This window comes from Plodia interpunctella, chromosome Z, assembly GCF_027563975.2.
Source record: "Plodia interpunctella isolate USDA-ARS_2022_Savannah chromosome Z, ilPloInte3.2, whole genome shotgun sequence".
NCBI lineage: Eukaryota > Metazoa > Arthropoda > Insecta > Lepidoptera > Pyralidae > Plodia > Plodia interpunctella.
Genome location: NC_071324.2, coordinates 12,719,999 through 12,742,846, shown reverse-complemented (window position 1 = coordinate 12,742,846; position 22,848 = coordinate 12,719,999). Strand labels below are relative to the sequence as shown.

The 22,848-nt window shown below is 38.2% G+C and overlaps 2 protein-coding genes across 5 annotated transcripts in view; one reads left to right on the top strand and one right to left on the bottom strand.

Moving 5' to 3' along the window:
- Positions 1 to 10,517, top strand: part of LOC128683037 (myosin-14-like) — an 18,141-nt gene extending 7,624 nt beyond the window's left edge. For all 4 annotated transcript variants that reach the window (XM_053768209.2, XM_053768211.1, XM_053768212.1 and 1 more), the window contains 16 exons: positions 345 to 454; positions 1,743 to 1,828; positions 2,572 to 2,716; positions 3,583 to 3,639; positions 3,999 to 4,076; positions 4,549 to 4,683; positions 5,254 to 5,289; positions 5,786 to 5,836; positions 6,286 to 6,366; positions 6,801 to 7,082; positions 7,289 to 7,399; positions 7,774 to 7,926; positions 8,254 to 8,402; positions 8,729 to 8,890; positions 9,381 to 9,468; positions 9,608 to 10,517. In XM_053768209.2, coding sequence (XP_053624184.1) covers positions 345 to 454; positions 1,743 to 1,828; positions 2,572 to 2,716; positions 3,583 to 3,639; positions 3,999 to 4,076; positions 4,549 to 4,683; positions 5,254 to 5,289; positions 5,786 to 5,836; positions 6,286 to 6,366; positions 6,801 to 7,082; positions 7,289 to 7,399; positions 7,774 to 7,926; positions 8,254 to 8,402; positions 8,729 to 8,890; positions 9,381 to 9,468; positions 9,608 to 9,787 — 1,904 coding nt within the window. In that variant the 3' untranslated portion in view covers positions 9,788 to 10,517. The remainder of the gene's footprint in view (positions 1 to 344; positions 455 to 1,742; positions 1,829 to 2,571; positions 2,717 to 3,582; positions 3,640 to 3,998; positions 4,077 to 4,548; positions 4,684 to 5,253; positions 5,290 to 5,785; positions 5,837 to 6,285; positions 6,367 to 6,800; positions 7,083 to 7,288; positions 7,400 to 7,773; positions 7,927 to 8,253; positions 8,403 to 8,728; positions 8,891 to 9,380; positions 9,469 to 9,607) is intronic.
- On the bottom strand, positions 10,509 to 22,848 carry Smyd4-2 (SET and MYND domain containing, class 4, member 2). Its single transcript, XM_053768213.1, is given in 14 exon segments — positions 10,509 to 11,060; positions 11,310 to 11,454; positions 11,570 to 11,788; positions 12,278 to 12,461; positions 12,754 to 12,987; positions 12,990 to 13,190; positions 13,650 to 13,783; positions 14,393 to 14,514; positions 15,888 to 15,967; positions 16,410 to 16,556; positions 19,306 to 19,488; positions 20,160 to 20,331; positions 20,858 to 21,062; positions 22,699 to 22,848. Coding segments are annotated over 13 exon segments (2,214 nt in total). The 5' UTR covers positions 21,056 to 21,062; positions 22,699 to 22,848; the 3' UTR covers positions 10,509 to 10,865.

The window sequence follows — 22,848 nt, the reverse complement described above, 5'->3', positions numbered from 1 at the left end:
TTTATTGAAGAAATTAGTGATAGAACTAGGGTCTTTTTGGGTATTTCTAGATGACTTTATAACTTTATTTAAAAGCTAAATCACATGTGCCATATGTTCTGAGGAATTTTATAGTGCCAAATATTTTTTTCTTAGGTAGGCATGAGTAGGTTTGGATAGTAAAATTGTAGGTTCAAATCTGTCAACAAATGACAATTATTTCCTTCCATACAAATGGGCTAATAAGCTCATCGGGGTTTTTATGGAAAATTAAAATTTTATGTTCTTTTTTCACTGCAAATTTCTTTTGGAAGAGTCGCCGAATAAACATAGATACATTTTCATTTTTATGATTTGTGTTACAGAGCCCCCAATGCACCACGAGATGAAGATGAACCACCCGACAGTGCTGCTGGCCACCAATCAGGAGACGCCAGGGTTCGTGCTCTGCAACCCGGCGATGAGGAGCAAATCAGTACGTCCCGACACCAATCACAGCAAAATTCTAAATTGCCTGTTCTAAAAATAGTAAAATCTTTTTGATTTAACCAAGTGTTTCTTTACACCTTTTGGCTCTATTTTGGACACATCATTTATCATTTTATAGTAGCCTCTACCCTCTTTTTTGATTATTAAGTTAACAGAAGTGTCAAAGATGACACTTTTTGGAATGTGACATAAGATAGGGCTGCGAAGATAAAATACTAAAATATAGCTACTCATTGTGTTCAAAATACACAACCTTTATAAGCTATGATGTTTAAAATATCGAAAGCAGTTTAAAATGAAAAGTTACATATTTGAGGTTCATAAAAAAGATACTCAAACAAAAGTAACATGAAAAGTTAAAAATATTGAAGTATACATTTTGGTTCACTCCTGTTTAGTAAGAATGAGCTATGGGGTATGGCTCTTAAGACAGTAGATAGAAATTTGTCTAATTAATCCAATATTTGCGTCACAGTCCTTGCGTCCAAGACCTTCGACCGTTATTGTATGGCATTTTCCCTATCCCAGCCAACAGGAACACATTAAAGCCGGCCATCAATACACGAGTGTTTAAGAATCATAAATATATTAAATATACAGCTAGGGCGCCTGTGAATTCTAATAGCTCTTAAACCCCGATTCAATACGAATACAACAATTTAACCTCCAAGAAACAAATCTACGACTTTGGTTAAGCTTTGGAGACAGACAGAGAAACCTACTTAAATTCTAGGGAAACAGACATCATTGATGGCTTTACTATTAATCTCAGTTTTAATGGAGACCATTGAGTGGAATCTGCCAATATTGTATGGCGGGATGGAAGCATAGATTTGTTTCTCATATGCTGACACACACACAAATGTGAGCGGTGATATCGAACTCTAAACAAAGCGGAGATGTGTGAAGTGCGATTAGCAAGTTAATAAAAGCGTAGTTAGCTATGTCCTGCAAGCTGACGACGGCGTTGTCTACAGCTTCGTGGTACGACATAAGATAGGCTTACCTACCTACAGAATTTTAATTTCAATTCGGCAATGCCTGTTCACATCCGCCCTTGCGACTACGTTCTCAGCAAAGCTCATGACACATCACCTGAAATACATTTTAACTTCACACATTTCCATCTAGCCAGCACCGCTTCAAACGACTTCAGTGGATATCCTCTTTTTAATAAAACATCGTATATTTAGGGGAGTTTGGGCATAACAGATGTATTATGTCTAATGTTGAAAATAAGGAACTCTGTTAACAAAGTACCTATATTTGTTTAGGAAGTCGACCTGACAAGGAAGCTGAGTGAGAGTTACGACATGCAAGAGAAACTGGTCGCTGATAACGCAGACTTGGAAGTCAAGAGGTTTGTTCAATGGTTCATTACTTTAGGGTCTCCTCACTTTTAGTTAATTGGATGGTAGATATTAATGATTGATATCGTATTATGGTTTTAGGCATGTTGGGTTAGTATTTTTATGGGTAAAGGAAGATGCTGGCCGTCCCCGTTTAGCTGAATAGTAATTATAGGCTCATCCGGATTTCGCTCAAACAAAAAAACCTAATCATTTCTCAGTAATCATACTATCTATTGGTGAAAACCGCATAAAAATCCGTACAGTAGTTGTTGAGTTTAGCAAACCGTTTGACAGATAGACACGGCTCAGGTGCAAAAAAAATTAAGGATCTTATATATTATATATCTGATATACGGCAAATAATAATTGTTGCAGAAACTCTGAGATCCTTATGCGTACGGATACGTGTAAGGTTCTTGCATAAATTACCGGATTCTTACTTAATACACATTGATTTTAGCATGGAATTAGTAGGTACTTCGTTGTTTGAAGAACTTATTAAATTCATGGATTTTAGACCTATGCTGATAGGATTAAAAATACTTCATACTGCCGAACTCCGAACTTTTCAACTGTGACACCATAAAGTTTGAAACATCAAATTTCAAAATCGGAACATCAATAAATTTTTGATGTAACAATGACATTTTGGAAAATCCATACAGCCTCCGCAAAATAAATAGAAAATGTATTGAAACGAACGGGAAATACACAAACATGGATATTACAAGGTAGGTCCGTTGTGTTTCAGGTACATTCTTTACAAAGAGCTGATGACAAAGGACCAGAACTTGGAGACTTGCCGGGCGCAGGTGAAGCGGCTACAAGGGGAGCTGAAGCTCATGAGTAAAGAGAACAACTTACTGCTCGAGAAGTTGAGCAAGAATAACCCTGAGGTCGGATATCATCCTACTATACAGAGAACGTTCTACTATATAAAATAAGCTATGTATGCTAATACAGATGTAAAGCATTTTATCAGAATCCTCTCCAATCCTGTCTCAATTACCATCTTTTGTTTTCATGATATTAATACGTGGGTTTTTTAAATACAATCCTAATTGCTACATTATGTAGTTATACATAGAATACAAGCAACTTCACAAAAACTAAGAAAGAAGAAACGTTCTACTATCATCATACAACTTATCGGTCAATTTGTGTGGGAGATAAAACATTTCATTAGATCATTAGATAGCTGGCAACTTTATTGTGCCAGAGGGGAATAGGCGCAGGGGAAGACCGCGAAACCGATGGACAATGCAGCGGTTTCCTGCAGGAGTGGGAACATGCTGCATTCGACCGAAATTTTCGGATAAACGAACGGGACGTTTTTTCTCATTCTCAGTAGTGGGACACTCCAACACAGGCAAAGGTCTGTGTTTATGAAGTAGACCATAAAGACGTGGACCATAGGACACATCTAGACCTAACAATAATATTGATAATATAAATGTGGAAGTTGGGATTTTTATGTGTATGTTTGTTATTCGATTATAAAATTTTACTGGATGGTTTTCATGATAGTGTATGTGTTTTGGAATAGAGCCAGATGGTAAGTGATCACCTTTGCCGACGTTTCAAGAACTTGTAGACTTGTTTCTTAGAGACTTAAATTTGTCGTTTCGGATTGAGAATACTGCAGGAGATTGATTTTTCAGTTGTTGGTTAGGTTGTACTTAGTTGTTAGTTGTAGCAGGATGTTTCTGTTCGGAAGTAATTTAAGATTCTTGATTTCGAATGTTTTCCTTTGTTTCTTCAGGGCGATGCTACTGAGATGAACAAACCATGCCACAAAGGGTTTGAATCCGACTGTCAGGTAGAGATATTTTGCAAGCTTTAATAATTAACTTCAATGTATGTGTTTTTAAATCTTGTAACTCAATTTTGAAGCAGATATCTTCAACCGTATGAGTTGAAATTTTGTTCAGATGTTTAGTTTGAATGACAATGCATTATTACGAAAAGCATAACCTGGTGCACCCACTAACGGCTCCCGGTGAAGGACTTTTCAATGGTTTGCTGCATTTTTTTTGTCACGCATTGAATGCAAGATCGCTCTGATAACAAAATATCTTGAATTAAAATTAGTTTGAATATGAAAGTTGGATGTTTTGTTCTTCAGTTTTATTTTTTCATATAATGACATATTGTTAAAAATAAATGCTTATTTTTCAGAACGAAAAATTCGATGTCAAACTAGCCGAAGAGTTGGTGGAGAAACTTGAAAACTACAAGTCTTCTACATTAGAACTTGTATGTACTCAACAAAAACTTAACATGCATGTTGAGAAAAATATCAACATTTTTCATTCATAGTCGATCGTTTAAAAGATAGCCACTTACAAAGTGGTAAAATATTTGTTCCCCCACTTTAAATTTCTACAGACCTTCGTCACGATCCTTCGAACTGCATAGCTACAAACTGAACGACGACTGCTGAGAAGAAATGCCGAAAGAAACTCAATAAATCGTATCATATCAGAAGGGTTTACCATGATTGTTAAGATCCTGTCTCACCGTTTGCTGATCAAAGTGTCTGATAGCCTAAATGCCATAACGAATAGATAGCGTTAAAATGAGTTTAAAAAATATTGGATATGGCTAAGTGGCCAAGTTGATTTATCTGTTACAATATGTAATATTTTATCTGAAAGTGGTGAAACACGCCCTAAGCCAACTATCGATTTACAAAGCTACCCTTTTTGATAAGTTAGGTCTCTTTTAGGAGAAACAGTTGGGCGGCTTGGAGCTAGAAGTCCATCATATTCGCGTGGAGATGGACAAGGTGAAAGAGAACCCGGCGCCCGGTAGCGCGTGCCGCGGCGGCGGCGCCGGTGTGAACACCTGCTTTGAGCAGCCTGTAAGACAAATTTTACAAGTTTTTATTTAGGTTTTTTTTTTTAATATTGCATAATATCATTCGTAAAAGTATAATAGATATAATAAGAAAGAAGAATAGATGGATTTAATGCTAGAAGCAATTTCTGACAGTCGAACTATTGAACCATGCAGAGGATGCTATGTAGGTGTGGTAATTTCACATGTCCCATGGAATAAATATACAGAAGTTAACGTGTGCACAGCAGCTATGATGAAAGGTGCGACGACGTTACACAAAGGGTTGGGGCTTATTTCTGCTTCCATTCGAAAAGGGACGGAGTCGGATAGAGGAACCTTGTTGGTGTATACCTGTGTCAGTCGCACGGCTAATGTTCCGAGGTAACTCAAGTCGAAAGTCGAAGCGTTTATAGAAATAAAAACCTCTACAGGCACATTTTTCGCCAATTTTTTTCCACAAATCCGATAGTACATTGAAGATATCGTCAATGTTCCAATCGGAATGTTATCTCTTGAGGAAACTGCGCAACGTAGTCATAATTTAGACCTGATTTATCAGAATACACTTTATGAAAAATGTTTTTAATTACAGCCTGGAGGACCACCAGTACCACCGATGACCAAATCGGTGAGAACTTTTTATTTTACCTCATACGGCATCCACGGAGTGATTCTTTTCGAGATATCTAGATGAATAAATGAATATATTAGGACAAATCACACAGATTGAGCTAGCCCCAAAGTAAGTTCGAGACTTGTGTTCGAATCAAATGGGATACTAACTCAACGATACTATATTTTATAACAAATACATATATAGATAAACATCCAAGACTCGGATCAATCAGAAAAAGATAATTTTCCATCATGACCCGACCGGGCATCGAACCCGGGACCTCTCGGTTCAGTGGCAAGAACTTTACCACTGCGCCACCGAGGTCGTCAAAGCACAAGCCACGTATCCATGTAAGCTATTTTTGTCATATCTGACGGCATCAAGCTACCATTTTTTTTGATTGCTTCAGCCAGGACCTAGTAAAAGTGACATTGCACAGCATTTGTTCCCTTCGAATTATAGCTAATTTGTTGTTTGTACCATAACTCACAAATTGTGTCTGTTACAGTGCGGCGTGTGTCCCCCGTGTCCTGCACCATGCAATCCAAATGCTCCACCGGTATTATCTCCTATCTATGCATATCTAATTGATATTATAAAAAAAATATGAATTGTAATAATCGCTAAAATTGTATTATGTATCTATCTTACAAACTAAGTTTTTTGCCATTGTCAATCTATACGATTATTATAAAGAGGTAAGCGTTTGTGAGTTTGTGAGTTTGTATGTTTGAGGCAGGTAAAATTCTTTCACCATTAGAAAGGTACATTATCCAAGATTGCTATAGGCTATATTTTATCTCAAAATTCACAAGGGAGCGAAGCCCCGGGCAACATCTAGTACCAAATAGAAAGATTGGTTGATAACCACCCAGTGTTGCCAGCCAAGAGGATACAGCGCTTATTTTCTACTCTTTCAAGACAGACTGTAACAATGCAGTTTTTATTTACAGATTCTTAGATGTAACAACTTCATTGTATAATAATAACAAAATGTAAATTGTACAGACACCAGCCGAAAGAGAAGTGGCCAGACTGACGATTCAACTCAAACAAACCGAAGAAAACTTCAAAACCAAAGTCACAGAAGTAAGTACCCATATCGTATAAGTAGTTTTACAACTACATAAAGTCTTTAGTACATTATTGAAGCGATTATCACACGTAATGACATGGACATTAACATAATAGCTGCACGTGCGCGGTCTAGCTAGATTTCTGTATGGAAAATCTGGTAATCTTACCCAAGACCCGCACCTCTCAGACACATAGGATAATGCACCGTTTAATCTAATAAGTGACCACGAAGTAAGACGAGAGAGCACGTATGACATAAAAATTAAAAACGGAGTCTCTCAAAACTCTCAAATATTTTCTGGGGTGACTAATGCAAGTTAACTTAGATTTTGCCAGAATTATTGCTAAGACCCATGTCACAAATTTACTTTTCTTGCTTTTTTGGTGCTAGCTTAGTGGTTGGAAGGAAGTTGGTATAACGATGAACTTTCATATTTTCAATTCAGTGCGCTATGCTCCGAACGGAATTGCTGAAGAAGAAGGAAGAGCTAGAGAAGGAGAGATGCCAACACCGCGAGGTCCAACACAAGTTGCGAGATTTGGAGATGAGGTTTGAAGGCCTGGCGACTCAGACCAATATGATGCTTGGGTCGAAGGAGCAGGCCTTCGAGCAGGAGGTCAACGTGTCCGCGTTGAAGAGGTGCTACAGAGAAGCTAGGGAGGAAATTGATGAATTGCGCATATTAATGAAGGAACAAAATGACCAACTTCAGGACTACAGAGTTAAAGTAAGTCTTCCTCTTCTTTTTTGCGTGTCGAGTAGGCTAAATTTGTTAGGACCATATTGGCGCCACTAATATAGCATTATTTGTGGCGTCATACAGGATGATGTCACGATGGATGGAGTCATATTATTATATCAGGTTCCATATACCTATATTTATATACAGTTAAGCAACCAATGATCACGTTGATTGTGTGTCTGTTTCTTTAGTACTTACAAGCGCAGCAACTAGTGGAGGAGCAGCGTCGCCAAATGGACATGATGGACATGGACAACACCAGAATCAGTGAGCAGATCAACTTGGAGATTCAGAGAGTCAAGGTAGATAAAAGTTGGCACCTTATTCTAGTGTATGTTATTCCAGGTTATATTCTACCCGTGTACCGAATTTTATGTGAAAGAGTGACAAACATGCATACCCAAATCCTCACAAAATTTCGCATTTATAATATTAGTAGGAATGTGATGATCTGCCTCGTATTGCTTAATGTGCTGCTGAGTGGACATGTATCAAGTTTTATTTGTACAATCTGTAACGCTGTATCTATCTTTCCTTTAGCATTAATATTTGAAGTATTAATTATCATAACTATAATTTTGTCTGTACCGGATCTGCAGAATGCAATATAAAGTGGCTGATATTTATTTCGATATTCGGCAGGGATAGTTATCATATGAAGACGTTATTATTCTAGATAAAGTTCCAAGAGAAGCTTCAAGAGTTGGCGCCGATCCCGGAACTGCTGAAGGCGACTCAGATGCGGCTGAAGGATGCACAGCAGTCGCAGGCAATCGCCGAGCACAACGCCGAACAACTCGCCAGGGAGCTCAACTGTGCTAGGGAAAAGGTGACCATTATATTTTCTTAAACCAAACCGTACACAAGTCCAAGGGTATCTCAAGAATAACGCAAGTCTCGAACTTACTTAGGGGCCAACTCAATGATTTGTCTCTATATGTTTTATTTACACCTGTTCTCTAAGCTCGTTCTCATCTTCGCCCGTATATAGGATATTATAAAATTTGGCTCTACATGACCGACGAACTGCCTGACGTCAACCCTCATCGGCTACTAAGGATATGTTGCTTAGTTGACTGGATGACTTCCACGGGAGGACACTGAATGGTCTTAAGCCAGAACCGACCCACACGCCATTTACACACCAATTTGTCAGGTCCATATGCTGTTGCACCAAAGCACTAAGCCGCCCGAGAAGCCTCCGGAGAAGGGAGCTGATGAGAAGCAGATGGCGCTGTTGCAGCAGAGGATAGCCCAACTGACTGAAGCTAATGTCACACTGAAGAACGAGATCGAGAGACTTAAGTAATTTTCTCAAATATTTTAAGGTCCTAAATAAATAATATCGCAAAAAAAGTCGTGGTAGCTGTAAAAAAGTTGCTTAGAAAACATAAGATTTTATTAACGCTGTAGGCCATCTAGCCTACACAGGCACCTTCTATTTCTTATCATATATAATCTTGACAAATGCAATACTAGATAATAAGGGTGTTACACAATAGGTATACCTACATATAGCGCCATAGCAGCAAAAAAAAGCGCAATACAAATACCGCTTCCTGAGATTTTTTGATAAGTATTTACTAAGAATGGAAGAACCAAAAGAATAAACATTGACTGAAAATTTTCAGGAACCAAGTTCTGCGTATGGAGGAGTCAGTTCTTGCGAACGAGAAGCGTCTACAGGAGAAGATGCATGAGTGTGCACAGTTGGGAGGAGAACTGGACCGGGCCAGGGACGAGGCTGCGAGAGCCTTGACCAGGGCCAACGAGCGCACGGAGACTATTCGGAAGTAAGTTATCTTTGTGGGTTCCTGGTTGCATTTTCAACAGATCGTCTACTTAGATTCATATTTGTTAATTGAAGTCCTTGAAGAAAATGCGGTATGGTAAGTTTGTTGCGACGCTTTTTCTTCACTTGCGTGCTTCACTGCTTGCAGCAGTATACTGTTTAAGTAATTTTTTGACGTCAATAAGTAATATATAAGAAATATAGGATGATATTAATTTTTGAAGTTAGAATTTTCGAGATACCATAAAATTTTTGAACATTCGGCTATGCTTTTACCACCGGGTACCTCTCTGACTTCATCCTTAAGAACGCTATGTTGCTTATCAGCTGCTAAGGATTTAGACCCATTAATCACCTCGTACGATATACGTGTTTACCGGAATCAAACTTCCGTGGGTATCATACCATATTGTCTTGCATACTAAAAATATTGTAGGCGTTTTTCTTAACTTTCCGTCGCAGTATGGTAAAATGTAAATATGTTTACACAGGTGTATGCAGACCACAGTAGCGGAGCTGGAGAGGCAACTTGCTGCCTCGAGAGCTCAAGTGAAAACTGCTGAGAAGGATCGCGAAGAAGTGAGTGTATTATTATTTGATTGGATGTTTAGTATATCGAAGATTATTTGTCATCATAGTATCATTAAGGGTACACCTAGAAATCTCTTCATCATTGAAAAGCACTTTGCGTTTTACTCATTCTAATTTTACATTCTAGTTGCAATGCCGTATGACCTGCCAGATCCAACGGCTGAATGAGAACTTTGAACAGGCGCAATTTAGGATCTTGGGACTCCAAGCCCAAGTCCAGACCCTCAGGAAGACCGTCTCCAGTACCGGTGAAGGAGACGTTGACAACCAGGAGTGCGCCTGCAAAACCTTCTTTGACAACCCTTGATTTTACGACAGAAATATATTGCATTATATTCATTCTACATTCAAATAATGGTGATTTATGCATTAAGATGCTCAATTTTTTTAGTTTGGTGGTGTGTTACTTGTCCATTGTCCATCAATATTATATTAATGGTCGTAATTTTAACTATTTTATTATACACCACAAAATTAACGTGTCAAGGGGTTGGCTGAAATCCTATATAATCCGATAACGGATCAGTCATCATTGCCCATGCCTTTAAATTTTCTGTGTCTACGTCGACGATTTTAACCTTTCATCCACCATTCTGAGTTTAGTTATCTACATTTTTTGTAATTAGGTTAACTTTCGTTATATTTTATTTATCCATTTTTTTTTAATAATCAAGGTTTAGTTTCGTCATTTTCTGTGATTCCAAGATATTGTGGTTTGATAATTGGGTGCTGCTCTGACATTCCTAATTATTTTTACTAAAATTATGAGATCTTCGGGTTTGATGCAATGGCGAATACATTCTTGTTCATACTTGACGAAAATATTCATTTTATAACCTATGTAAAAATGAAGACGTCTTTTTAAAAAATATTGATAAACAATGTATTCAATATGATATAAAAATATATTAGATATACTCAAGGAAATATTTTTTAAAACAGTTATACAATCATTGGTTCCGATTCCTTTTGTGTAGTTAGTATTTCCCGTTCAAAACATTAATTTAAAGAGTCTTCAAATAAACCAGTTTACAGTACATATAACAATTTTATTTTGACATAAAAACTTAACGGGTAACAATTAGTAAATTTGGTAACAGCTCCAATGGTATCTACTAAGGATATCTTAAACCATAGTTACAGATGATTCAAGGAGACAAACTACTAGTCTTTCCATTGTCAGGCCAACCTACTACCTGCTTTGATCATGATAGCATGTTGTGATCTCCATCTGCGAATGATAATCCTATGCAAGACTAGCTTCCGTTTCGTACATAGACAGTATTGGATCTATTGTAAGGAGCTATGGATGAGACTTCTCGTACATTAATGTAATGGCAGCACATTAACCTTTCTTATTCAAACCGTCCTGGTTTTATGGTGATTTATTTGGCAGCTATATCTTTGGCTGGTACTATGTGCACATTGCCAGCTGCTGCGAAGCAGGATCTCAGTGATTCCTGAGCAAGGTGCGTGTCTCGATGCGGAGGCCTGGCGATCTCGTGGTACAAGTCTATGCCATCGCACATGGCCGACGTAGCATCTTCAGTACGGCCTTCGTCCATCAGGTGTGCTCCTTTCTGTAAAAATGACTTCGTGACTTATATAGGTAATACTTCTGACTTAAGTCTTAAGGATATAATCGTATGTATTTGCATTGAGATTCGTCCCAGTTTCACGCCTATATCTTGCGTATACTAAAAACTAGTTATAACCCACGACTTCGCCTGCGTGAATTTTTCTGCGAAAGCGGAACGGAACAGTTACGATTTTCATACAAACTTTCATCCCCCATTATAATGAAATGGCTAACAAACTAAATGGCTCACCTGATAAAGATCAATACACTTTTGGATTGTATCCAGACCAGCCTTTACGATCTCGCTTTCGATGGCCGTTGAGCATTTGGGACACCTATTTGGCAGGGACTGCATGTTGGCTCGAAATTTATACGAGCAGTCCGCGTTGTCACACCTGGGAGAATTTTACTTTTGAATTGTGTGTGCTTGAGAATTCGAAGTTCTTTCTCCTCCCCGTTTCAGTGATTTGAAAGTAAAATATAATGGACGTAGGGTAATTGAATAAATACCTCAAATAAGGCGGAGTATTACTGGTCAACTGCTGCATAGTGGGCCAGTCTTCCACACAAGCGGTGCACTCGCATCGGAACCAGTATCTACATGCCAGCACTCGTTGACGCTCCTTCAGTCCTCTCATCATAAAGTGGGGCCCGTAGTTCTCTGACACCACATCTCCGGGAGCAAGCGGTCGCGTCGCTCGGAGGACGACGTTGCGGCCGTCGAAGTATCTGAGTCGTGTTAGATGCCTTTAGGTAATTTCTCTTTTGTAAGGCCACACAGAAGTTCCGCTAACTTGTTGTCATTAGAAACCCTGCCCTATTTTCGTTGCTATAATATAGTTTACTAGATGTTGCCCGGCGCTTCGCTCCCGTGGGAATTTAGAAATAAAATGTAGCCTATAGCAATTTTGGATAATGTACCTTTTTAATGGTGAGAGAAATTTTGAAATTGGTTCGGTAATTTCGTAGATTACCCGCCTCAAACATACAAACGCTTACCTCTTTATAATAATAGTATAGATGTAATGCATTCCTAATGAAATGTGATGTTGAGATTCAAATCTTCTATAGCAAATGCTCTATCGACGATTTGAAATGCGCCAACGACAGAGCAATCTCTCAGTGTGGCCACATAACACCGTTTTAATAGTCATTCCGAATTGACACGAAGAAGAATGATAGTTGGCACCAGAGATATTGTGGAGCTACAATGTTTACCTAGCAACAGCAGGATAGCACTCGTGGTTGAAGAGAGCTCCCGTAGGATAGATCCCCACGGCGATGTAAACTGGCTTGGAGCCAGAGAAGGGGTGATCCCCCCGGACCGTCTCGTAGATCTCATGGGCATTGAACTGCAGCAGTTGAAGGTTCTTGACAATCAACGCACAGATTGATGTCTCGGCTGGAATGTATAGATACCACAGGAATTGGACTTTTATTTATTTTATATTATACACAAATACAGATTTAGCAGAGATTTCTGATGTACGAGAAGACCTACTTTCGGATCTCTTTGCAAGGTCATCTCTTCTGAAAGGAAAACTGGCTCGATCCAAATTTTAATTATTATTTTTTAATAATAATAAATAAATATTAGACCATGAAAGGCGTTCCCCTACAATGACGTGCCCGAAATCATTGTCAGTTCGTTCGTCAATCGTTTTTTTATAATTCATAAAAACATTTCAACTTGCCTCTCACTTTATTATCAGCTTCACATGTTTTGAAAAAGCCCACTTTTTTTAAACATTCCGTCAAAAATAGTCCCATAATTATTCTTTTCAAGTAGTCTTCGCCTTTTCTCTGTTCGGAATGTGTGCACAAAGAATATATTTGTGCAGCCTTCAACTCAATTGTCTCTTCTATATTCATCTTGTCTTCTTTAGTTTCTATATCTTCTTCTTTGACCTTCTCTGACAAGCTTTTAAGCCTTTTCTGGATCTGTTCAACCTTTCTTTCCTACTTTTCATTTTGAATTTCTTGGCTACACCTTCAATATCATTAAGAGCCGTTCCCTCCACCGTTTTCGCGTCGCCAGATAAATGTTTTGAATGTATCGCCATGGAAGTTTCCAGTCCTGCTTGAGTGACCATCCTCAGAGCTATGAAACTTAGAACCGACATCCCGGAACCTGCAAGAAGTGTTTCCTTTTTTATATAGCATACTGGGTAAAAGTTTGTGGGTTTCCAAACACCACATGGACACCACATGGACACCAGCAACGATACGAGTCACTCACACACACATTTTTTGGGAAAACGATAGATTCTTTTCTTGAAAATCCCAATGTCAAATCTTCAGGGAACGTGGAAAGTAGAGAAGTTCATTATGCCTTAAGGACTAACCATTGGAACATGAGAGAGTTAAACGCTAACACTGGTCAATTAGTCCCGTCCATTATATATCTTACGTACTATCTCGCTCTCTCATTTGATTGTTTTCTCGGTGGTTTCTCCTCAGCTGTTGAGCGTCGGAGCCCAAGGCCAGCTTCCCTAGAGATTTGTCTCCATATTGCACGATCGTCGGTATCCCTAGATTTCAGATCATTGCTCAACTAGATTTGACCATAAAATAATATCCAAGACATTACCAATGAAGAGATCCAAGAACTGACACTCGTGGCTGTGGTAGGAGGCCGCAGTGTCGCGACATTGCGCGCTGCAGAACACCACTCCAGAACATCTGGGGCACCACACTGGAGCTGTGTCAATACAGTCCTCAATCCTACGAGAAATAATTTAAAATCTTACTTATTGTTGTTTTTGTTGTCTGGTAGAGAATTCCATAATGAGTAAATAATATAGTCCACTTGTAAATATTTTTCTTGTGATTTTATGGAATAAAATTTTTAATAATTATTTCTATTCAACCCAATAGCCTATCGGGCTAAAATGTATTTACATTTTCAATAGGCTAGCGAAATGAAATGAGAATAATAAACTGGCCATGGATTTAGTAAGTACTTCGTACAGAGTACCTACTAATTCCATGAAACACAGTAAACTGGCATTTGTGCGCAGGTAGAAATTTGCTATTTACATCAAAACGTCAAGTCGATTCGCAGTGAGATGAAACTAAACCAATAACAGCGAGCCATTGTGAGCAACAACAACCACACCGCAATGTGATTGGTGCGCCATATGTGATTTGATACTTTGTTACTATAAGTAATAAAGTAAGGTAACTGTATAGTAACAAAGTATCATAAAAGTATATACACAAACTCAAAATATATTTATTGCAGTAATGCAATAAAGATATTTTGAGTTTGTGTTTGCGCTGGTCTCACTTCGTCATTGTATTTAACTATAGTTTTACTCTATTAATACACACCTCTTAAAGCAGTGTTGACAATGAGTCCCGAAGAAGTCGGGTAGGAGACAGGCGGCGTAGGGGCTGTCCACCAACAGAACGTCCCCTGTTCGAATCCTGGCGTTGGCTACTGCGTAGCGGCCCTGTGGGAAAAAGCTGATAGGTGTTTATAATTCGCTTATCAGAAAATCAATATAAAAACTGTCAAGTATAATGAAAGTCAGGAGTTAAGGAAGGATGATATACGTGACAATGGTCTAGCAACTAAGGATGCCTACAACCGTTCGACGTGAAAGCGAAATGTTGAATTTGGACCCTGGGTCTTCGACACTTAATGGCAACCTGGGAGAATCAGATAAGAGAGAAAGAGAGAGAGGTACTACCCGTCTGGTGCTTGCGTTGGCGTCTCCGACCAGGAAAACAATAAGATGTGAAGTAAGACCTCCAGCGAATCAAACTATAAATTTAATTAAAACTACGCTGGACTATATAATAAAAGGCTGGACTCTTGGACACACAAGTTTGTGCAATATATATATATATAGGTATAGGGTATAGGTATAAGAGGAAAATTAGGTAGTTGGCTTATACTAAATTCAGGGATCACGGGTAAAATAATTATCGTGGTACCCTCTAGGGTACTATCACAGAGACCATGGGCAAACACTCTTATTGAAGAAATTTATGCGGTATCAACGCCTTGGAACATTAAATCAAAAATTAGGAAATTAGGCCTTCACAGGCACTTTTTCACGTCATATTCTAAATTAAATGATGTTTACCAAAGCAAAGCAAACTACTAGCATTTCGGAACGACCACTGCTGAGAAGAAATGCCGAAAGAAACTCATTCAAACAGTGTTTATCCCTATTATGCTATAAGGGCTTACCATTTTTTAAATATAAATTTATGTATAATTTTTTATCAGTAATATAACAATGTAAGTACACAATAAAGTACGTGGTCAAAAGGTATACTGAAACATATTATGATTGTGATCAAGTGCTGATGAAAGGAAAAAGAAAATATTTATATATGTATAGTTAACCACACAAAAAAACATTTAATAAAAGATCGAGCTGACCAGTTCCCCCCGGCAGCACCCGTTCACGAGTTGACGCGTGAGTCAGCCATCGCGAAGCTCAACCACAATTAAGGGAACCTTCCGACCAGATCCACGACGCCGCCACCGGTTTGACCATTTGAGTGTGCATGACATACTCGATCTCCATAATCTAACATAAATAGATACCTATGTTACTTTCAGACACTTGAAGATCACAAATCACGTATATGTTTTACAAGTAAATGTCAAAATATATGCAATAAACATGTCAAGAAAATATATAAATAATTATAAGAAGGTATTAATGTCAAGTGTGAGAGGTAAAAATTTTAGGAAGGGTCTAAGTTTTTTTATCATTAGTTGACCTATATACACATATTTTTAGACGTTTGGTAAGTGGGTTAATAAATGAGAGTAAATTATTTTTTTTATAAAGCAATATAATCTGACCTTGCCGCCTTCCTCAGCGATTTTGAGCAGCTTGGAGAGCGAAGGCGCATTGGGTTTAGCGCCCGCTGTCAGCAATAACCCTGGAAACATACGAAATCATGATCGTATTATTGCGTGAAGTTTTCAATTATAATTCTTTATTGTTTGCTGCCAATACAAACTGACATTGTTCTTATTATTATTCAAAGATAAAGAAGGGTCTCATTCAGTTCTTTTTTATAACACCTTCGAGATATTTGGTTGACCGTCAAAACTTCGCTATAAAAAGGGCTGCCATGTTTACAGATGCACGGATACTCATTTGTTCCACTGTAACGCTGCAACGTAGATACTGGCTGTATTGGTGGTGTCTTATTGGTCTTCACAAAGAAGATTCACCGAGTCGATACGCTAAGAAGAAGAAGAAGGCGCATGGAGAAAAGCAAATGTTTTTGACACGTTAATAGACCTTTCAAGGCTTCAAGAGATCGCCAACTACGAACTAAGAAATCTGAGTAGATTTGCATGTGGTATTTTACTGACTGGGTTTTTCTGTCGGTTGTTTCGGTTGCACGGAGTAGTCCAGATTTGCTATGTCTTTGGCCAGTCTGTTTGTAGCCTCTTCATCACTACTCAACAACCGTGCTGCCAGCTCGTACGATACCTTCGCTCTGGATGCCTCGCCAATACCTGGAGAAGGAGTAAATTGTGACGCCATCTTTAACTAAAAAAATATTTGTATAATCTTATTTACCTCTACTATTATGAGAATTCTTTTTTAACGTGTTAGCATATATAAAAACATGTGAACGTGCTTGCGCCTACTGGCGGGCCATGATGGAGCCGCGTACTCCACTCATCTGCTTTTCGCCCCGCGTCACTCATTCGAGCGTTTTCCTGATGTCCAAGGACAGCTTCCCTTTTTCTTCTCCATTTCGTACAGTCGTCTGTATCCCTATTTGTCAGACCATTGATATATCATTCTTGACGACATCAAGCCAGCACTACTTCGGTTCCCCTTCTGCCAGATACAAGCGCGAACGGCAAAGCCAGACATATTTTGTTTCACAAAATGTTTGTATTTTGCTTCGTATTCGAAGCCAACTATTCAGTCAATTACCAGTCGAAATTGGTACACCTGATAGCAGATGTCAAAAACGAACATCCAACATGCGCCATCAACTGTTTCCTCAAGGCAGCATATTGAATATTAGCTTTAAGTTGTCTGGGGCAGTCGGAAATTAAATATGGGAGGAAATGTTCCCGCGAAGCGACAGGTTACGGACGTTCAGCCTCAATATGAACACGCTCAGGTGGTGCCATTTCAAATCCAATGATAGACCAATCAATATGTTTCTTGTGGTGGTTTCTCATATAATAAACATCCAAGAGCCAGATTAAAGATCATTTTCCATCTTTATCTGACCGGGGATCGAACGAGTGACGGTCATAGAGGTCGGCATCAGGCTGAACAACTTTTGCTACAGGTGTTTGTACATAAGGCGAAGAAAAATGCCTCTTTTTATCCCATTCTTCTTTCGCGGGTCTACTGGAAGAAATTTCTATAGAAATAAGTAGTACCTTTGTACGTAGTTTCCTATTTGTAAGTTTTATATTTACACTGTTATGTTGTGTACATAAATAAATAAATAAATAAAAAATGATAGCGAACTGGTTATGTAATCTAAACGGGTTAAGTTTGTTTTTATAGAATCTACAAATCATTTACATTCGTTCTATAAAAGAACTCATTTTCGTTCAGAAAATAAGACTAAATATAATACAGATTCGGATCCAATTACTCAAATTATCCGGAAATCTCCCAACGAATATGCTGTACTCATTAATAATTTTATATTTAATTATAAACCTCTCAATTAATTATGTAAATTAAATTGGGTTTTCTTTGTGCTTATATAATTATTTTTGTGTTACGAGATTTTGTACCACGGAGCACGTGGTACAAATTCCTTGAAAATATAAGAAATATAGATATATTTATTGAAATACTAGATGTTGCCCGGGGCTTCGCTTCCGTGGGAATTTTTATATAAAATATATTGCCTATAGCAATCTTGGTGAGTACCTATCTAATGGTGAAATAATTTTTGGCGTGTTTTTTTACGGGACCAGTTATTTTTCCGGGTTGTAAGGACCAGCTCTTTACTTCAAACTACATGTACACAAAATTTCAAGAAGATTGGTTGTGCAGATAATGCATGTAACGTGGGGTAACAAACAAACAAACAGACTTACTTTCGCATTTATAATATTAGTTTGAATTATTCCGCAAGTATGCATAAAATGTCTGATAGTCGATGGCGCTGTGTATAAAAACGGTAAAAAGTAATTTCAAAAATAACTACTTTAGCGGGTAACAACCGCCCGCTGTGTTCCTATAACCTGGACATCTTGTTGACAAATTACGCTATTGTAGAATCTGTCTACCCCAACCGATTGTGGTTGGGGTCTGTAAGCCGACAGGTGTGGGTACATGCGCCCTTTTTTATTTAATTGGATAATAAATAATATTGCCTATTATTACAAGCTTTTATTCTTACTTTGCAATATACTTAGAGAACTATGTCCCTGTGTGGAACCTTGCAACTCAATTTTAAAGCAGATATCTGACCGATTGATGGCAATGCATTTTTATGGTAAACATGATCTGACGGTGCACCTAGGAGCGGCTCCAGACGTTCTTCGCCACCTCAATGGTTTACTGCACGGACATTATTTTTTTGAAACAATTTGAATGCAATAAGATTTCCCTAATAACAATACTTGTTTAAAAAAAGCTTTAAAAAAAATCATATATATGAAATTCATTATAATAAAAGTCTAATGTCAAGTTCACTTATGTAATTTTTCCTCAAGTAATTTGTCAGTATATTTGTACATCAAATTCACTTTTGATGTACAAATATACATACATACACAACAAATACACATACAAACCTACACAATTTTTTTTTTTTTGAGAACGATGATACAGGCGAAACAGCTATAAATCAATTGATTATAATGCCTTTGAAGACTTCTTCATCTCTGTATCGACCCTTTATAATTAAGTATGTATTACTTAGAAATTAATAGCCCAGTGGCATAACAAAACCTCTGGAGAAAGGGCTCGTGGTAAACTCCTAACCAGGAAAGAACCTCATCCTTGTTTGCGGTAGGCTTTCTGATTCAACACCCGCTTTATATTTTAATGGGAAACACTCAACACAAACAGAACTTGACACAACACACTCAGAACCGCAGACAAATTTGACAGGTACAAATATTTACCCGCGTTGGGTATCGAACTCAGGACCTCAAGCTAGTGGACGGGGGCGTGGTAACTTCTGCTGAGGACGTCGGAGGAGGAAACAAAAACTCTGGATCTGAAAACCTGGTAAGCTTGCAAATTATCCTCCCTGCAATTCACCCAGATTACCTTTGTAACAATGCCCCATACGCCAGTAGTAGGAAGGTCGCATCTTGGCCGGGAGTCGTTCTTTCAGCGCCATCTTCAGGTCTTCCAAGGCAGCTTGAGGCCTGTCCATCTTCAGAAGCACTTCAGATCGTAGCCACAAGGACATGGCCAGCGTAGCTCCTCCGTCCAGTGAGTCGTCCAAACCTAAGGAGTATTTAAAAGTTAAATTTTTAACAAACACATTGTATACTAGATGTTGCCCGGAGCTTCGTTCCAGTGGGAATTTTGAGATAAAATATAGCCTATAGCAATCTTGGATAATGTAATTTTCTAGCGGTGAAATAAATTTTGAAATCGGTTCTGTAGTAACTGAGATTACTCCCCTCAGACATACAATCTCACAAACCCTTACCTCTTTAAATAATAACTAGATGTGGAGCGGGGCTTCGCTCCAGTGGGAATTTTAGATAAGAAATAGCCTAATTTTTGAAATTGGTTATGTACCTCGTTTCGGAGACTACCCGCCTCTAAGATACAAACTCACTAACGCTTACCTCTTTATAATAATTGTGTAGACAAAGCAATAAACTTACCATGTATAACGAAGCATATACACTTCTATATTCAGGATTACCCTATGTTCAAAAACTTCAAGAAGATTGGACAATTATATGAAGTGAAAACATATACTTTCATATTTATAATATTAGTTACAATCAGGATAATTGGGATTAAGACTGAGAACAGATTCAAGAGTTACACTGCTTTGCAATGGTCTAACAATGAGAGATCTGATCACTCATCTGGTGCCACGACTTGTATCTGGGGCGTCCTAAAAGCATAAACGACGAGCTAAATGCCGCGAATGAGAATACCTGCAGGAGGAGACTTGAAAATAGCCTGAGTAACCAAGGTGAGGGCATCCTTGAGGTCACCCTTATCCAAGGCTGCCTTTGCGACTTGAAGACGCTCCTGCGAAACCTTCGGGTCTTTGCCTCGGTACAGAGGCTGGATCCGCGATAACACTTCTGTCATGGCGCCCATAACCTGGAACGATGTAAATCAATGGCATTGCTGACTAGAATTCAATATTAGTTCCATTATTTTTGAAAAAGATTAGTGGGATGTGCGTTTTAAAATGTGGTTAGCAATTAAACATTATTATACTTTAAATCATTTGGACAGCAGTTTGTTAAGAATAATAAGACCATTTGGCTGCAATTCTTGTTCTGTAAACAATTGCAATAAGGAATGTCATCATCTTATCATAGTCTGCAGCCAGTGACCCACTGCTGGTAATGCCTCCCTCCGTCTACGTCAACTATCTCTGTACTGGGCCATCCTCATCCAGTTGTTGCTTGCAGTTTTTTCGACCCATAATCTAGCTGTTGAATGTCCCATTGACGAAACTCACATACAAAATAGAGAATCATAAAAACCGTACAGCATTTAATAAACAAATATACCTACCAATCGGGAAAGTAGTCCGAACAGGCGAGTAAACTGATGAGAAAACTGGACCAATCGTTGGGTTTTTATACAGAATGAGTACACAATATTCACAACAAAGTACCTCCTTATTGTCCAAAACTGCAGCAATTTTTTCTGCCTCGGGCAACTTCTCCAATGTCTGGATCCAGTCATCCTTGTCGGCCAGGGAGGCCATCTCATCTACCAGCTCCCTGAAGAAGCCCTTCGTGTGTGAGCATAGTGTGACGTCACTACACTTGACTGCGAACCCTGGGTCCACTTCTTCGTAAATCTTTGACATTTTCACCCTGGAATTGATAGGAATATTCTTTATTTGACTCACATAGAATACGCCCAAAATTTATACTATTATTATAAAGAGGGGAGCATTTGTAAGGTTATAATGTTTGAAGCGAGTAATCTTCGAAACTATCTAACCGTTTTCAACAATTCCTTCATCATTAGAAAGGTACATTATCCAGATTGCTAATAGGTTATATTAAATCTCGAAATTCCCACGGGAGCGAAGTCCCGGGCAACATTTAGTATACTATAATAGAGAGCTATGTTCATGTTATTCGACAAAGGAAATCGGACCACGCGGCTTATAATAATATTTTTTGTGCGCCAAACATACTTTTTGTACAGCCAGCCAAACGGGTGACGAATTCATTAAGAAGGAATTATCCTTCCTTCCTTTCCTTTGAAGAAGGTATTAACCTTCTTTATGAATTGTGTAGGTACATCAATTAAAAACGGAAGGGCCGTGCGATGGTAGTGTATTAATGGGCGATTATGATAGGTATTGGGTACTTTTTTAATTTATTTAAACGAGTATATTTTCAACATCGCATAATTATCTAATGAGTTTCAGAAATCATGACAGATGAAGTCGAAAATTTAAATAATGAGACGAAATAATTCAGGCCTCGAGCGAGAATTGAACCCATGCCCCTGCCTAACCGGGGCAGTACTATATCGAGCTGATAGATGGCGCTGAGCTATGGAGACCATGCCTGTTGTTTCATCTCCTTTCGTCTCATAGATAGTAATTAGAGAGAGAAATAAGATTATCAGAAAGTAGTATGTGAGGATGTATGTGTATGTATGTTTGTTACTCTTTCACGCAAAACAGTAATATATTAGGACAAATCACACAGATTGAGCTAGCCCCAAAGTAAGTTCGAGACATGTGTTATGGGATACTATCTCAACGATACTATATATTATTACAAATACATAAATAGACAAACATACAAGACCCGGGCCAATCAGAAAAAGATCATTTTCCATCATGACCCGACCGGGGATCGAACCCGGGACCTCTCGGTTCAGTGGCAAGAACCTTACAACTGCGCCACCGAGGTCGTCAAAAAAAGCAAAGTATATATACCTATAGCTAGTAAATATATAAACGTGAATACAAAAAAAATACAACATACATATTATAGCATACTAGCTGCGTCTCGGGGCTTTGCTCACGTGAGAATTTTGGTATAAAAGAACGTAAGTGTTTAACTTATAGGTTAAACAAGATTTCATAAAAATCAATCCAGTAGATTTTGCATGAGTAACAAACATACATACAACCTAACAAACTTTCGCATTTGTAATAATAGTAAGATAAATAAATAATATGAACTGATTATGAGCGAAGTTACTATTCGTAGGTCGAAGTATCAAACATTATTAATTTTGAACAAATAAATGAAAGCATGGCGTAACTATTGAGGGTCCCTTGTTGATTTTAGAACCCTAAAAATCCTCATAAGTATTGAAACTTAACTAAAAGGTAATACTCCTTAGGCGTATCTTGATAGTGGCTAAAATTTAAGCGGCAAATATATCGAGGAGCATTCAAAAGGTGAACGTCCTTATGTATTACAAATTTGGAATAATCTTCGGGAGATTTGACGGGGAGAATGAGAAATATTGAATTCTAACCTCAAAGTCGTCTCGCTCCTTCGAATTGCATAATTATTTCATATTAGGCACACACATAACCTTATCTAATTTCACTTCATAAATAAACTATTGGAACAGCACGGTATGGGAGCGACTGCCGTCGATACAACTTGCGGCTATATTTAACAT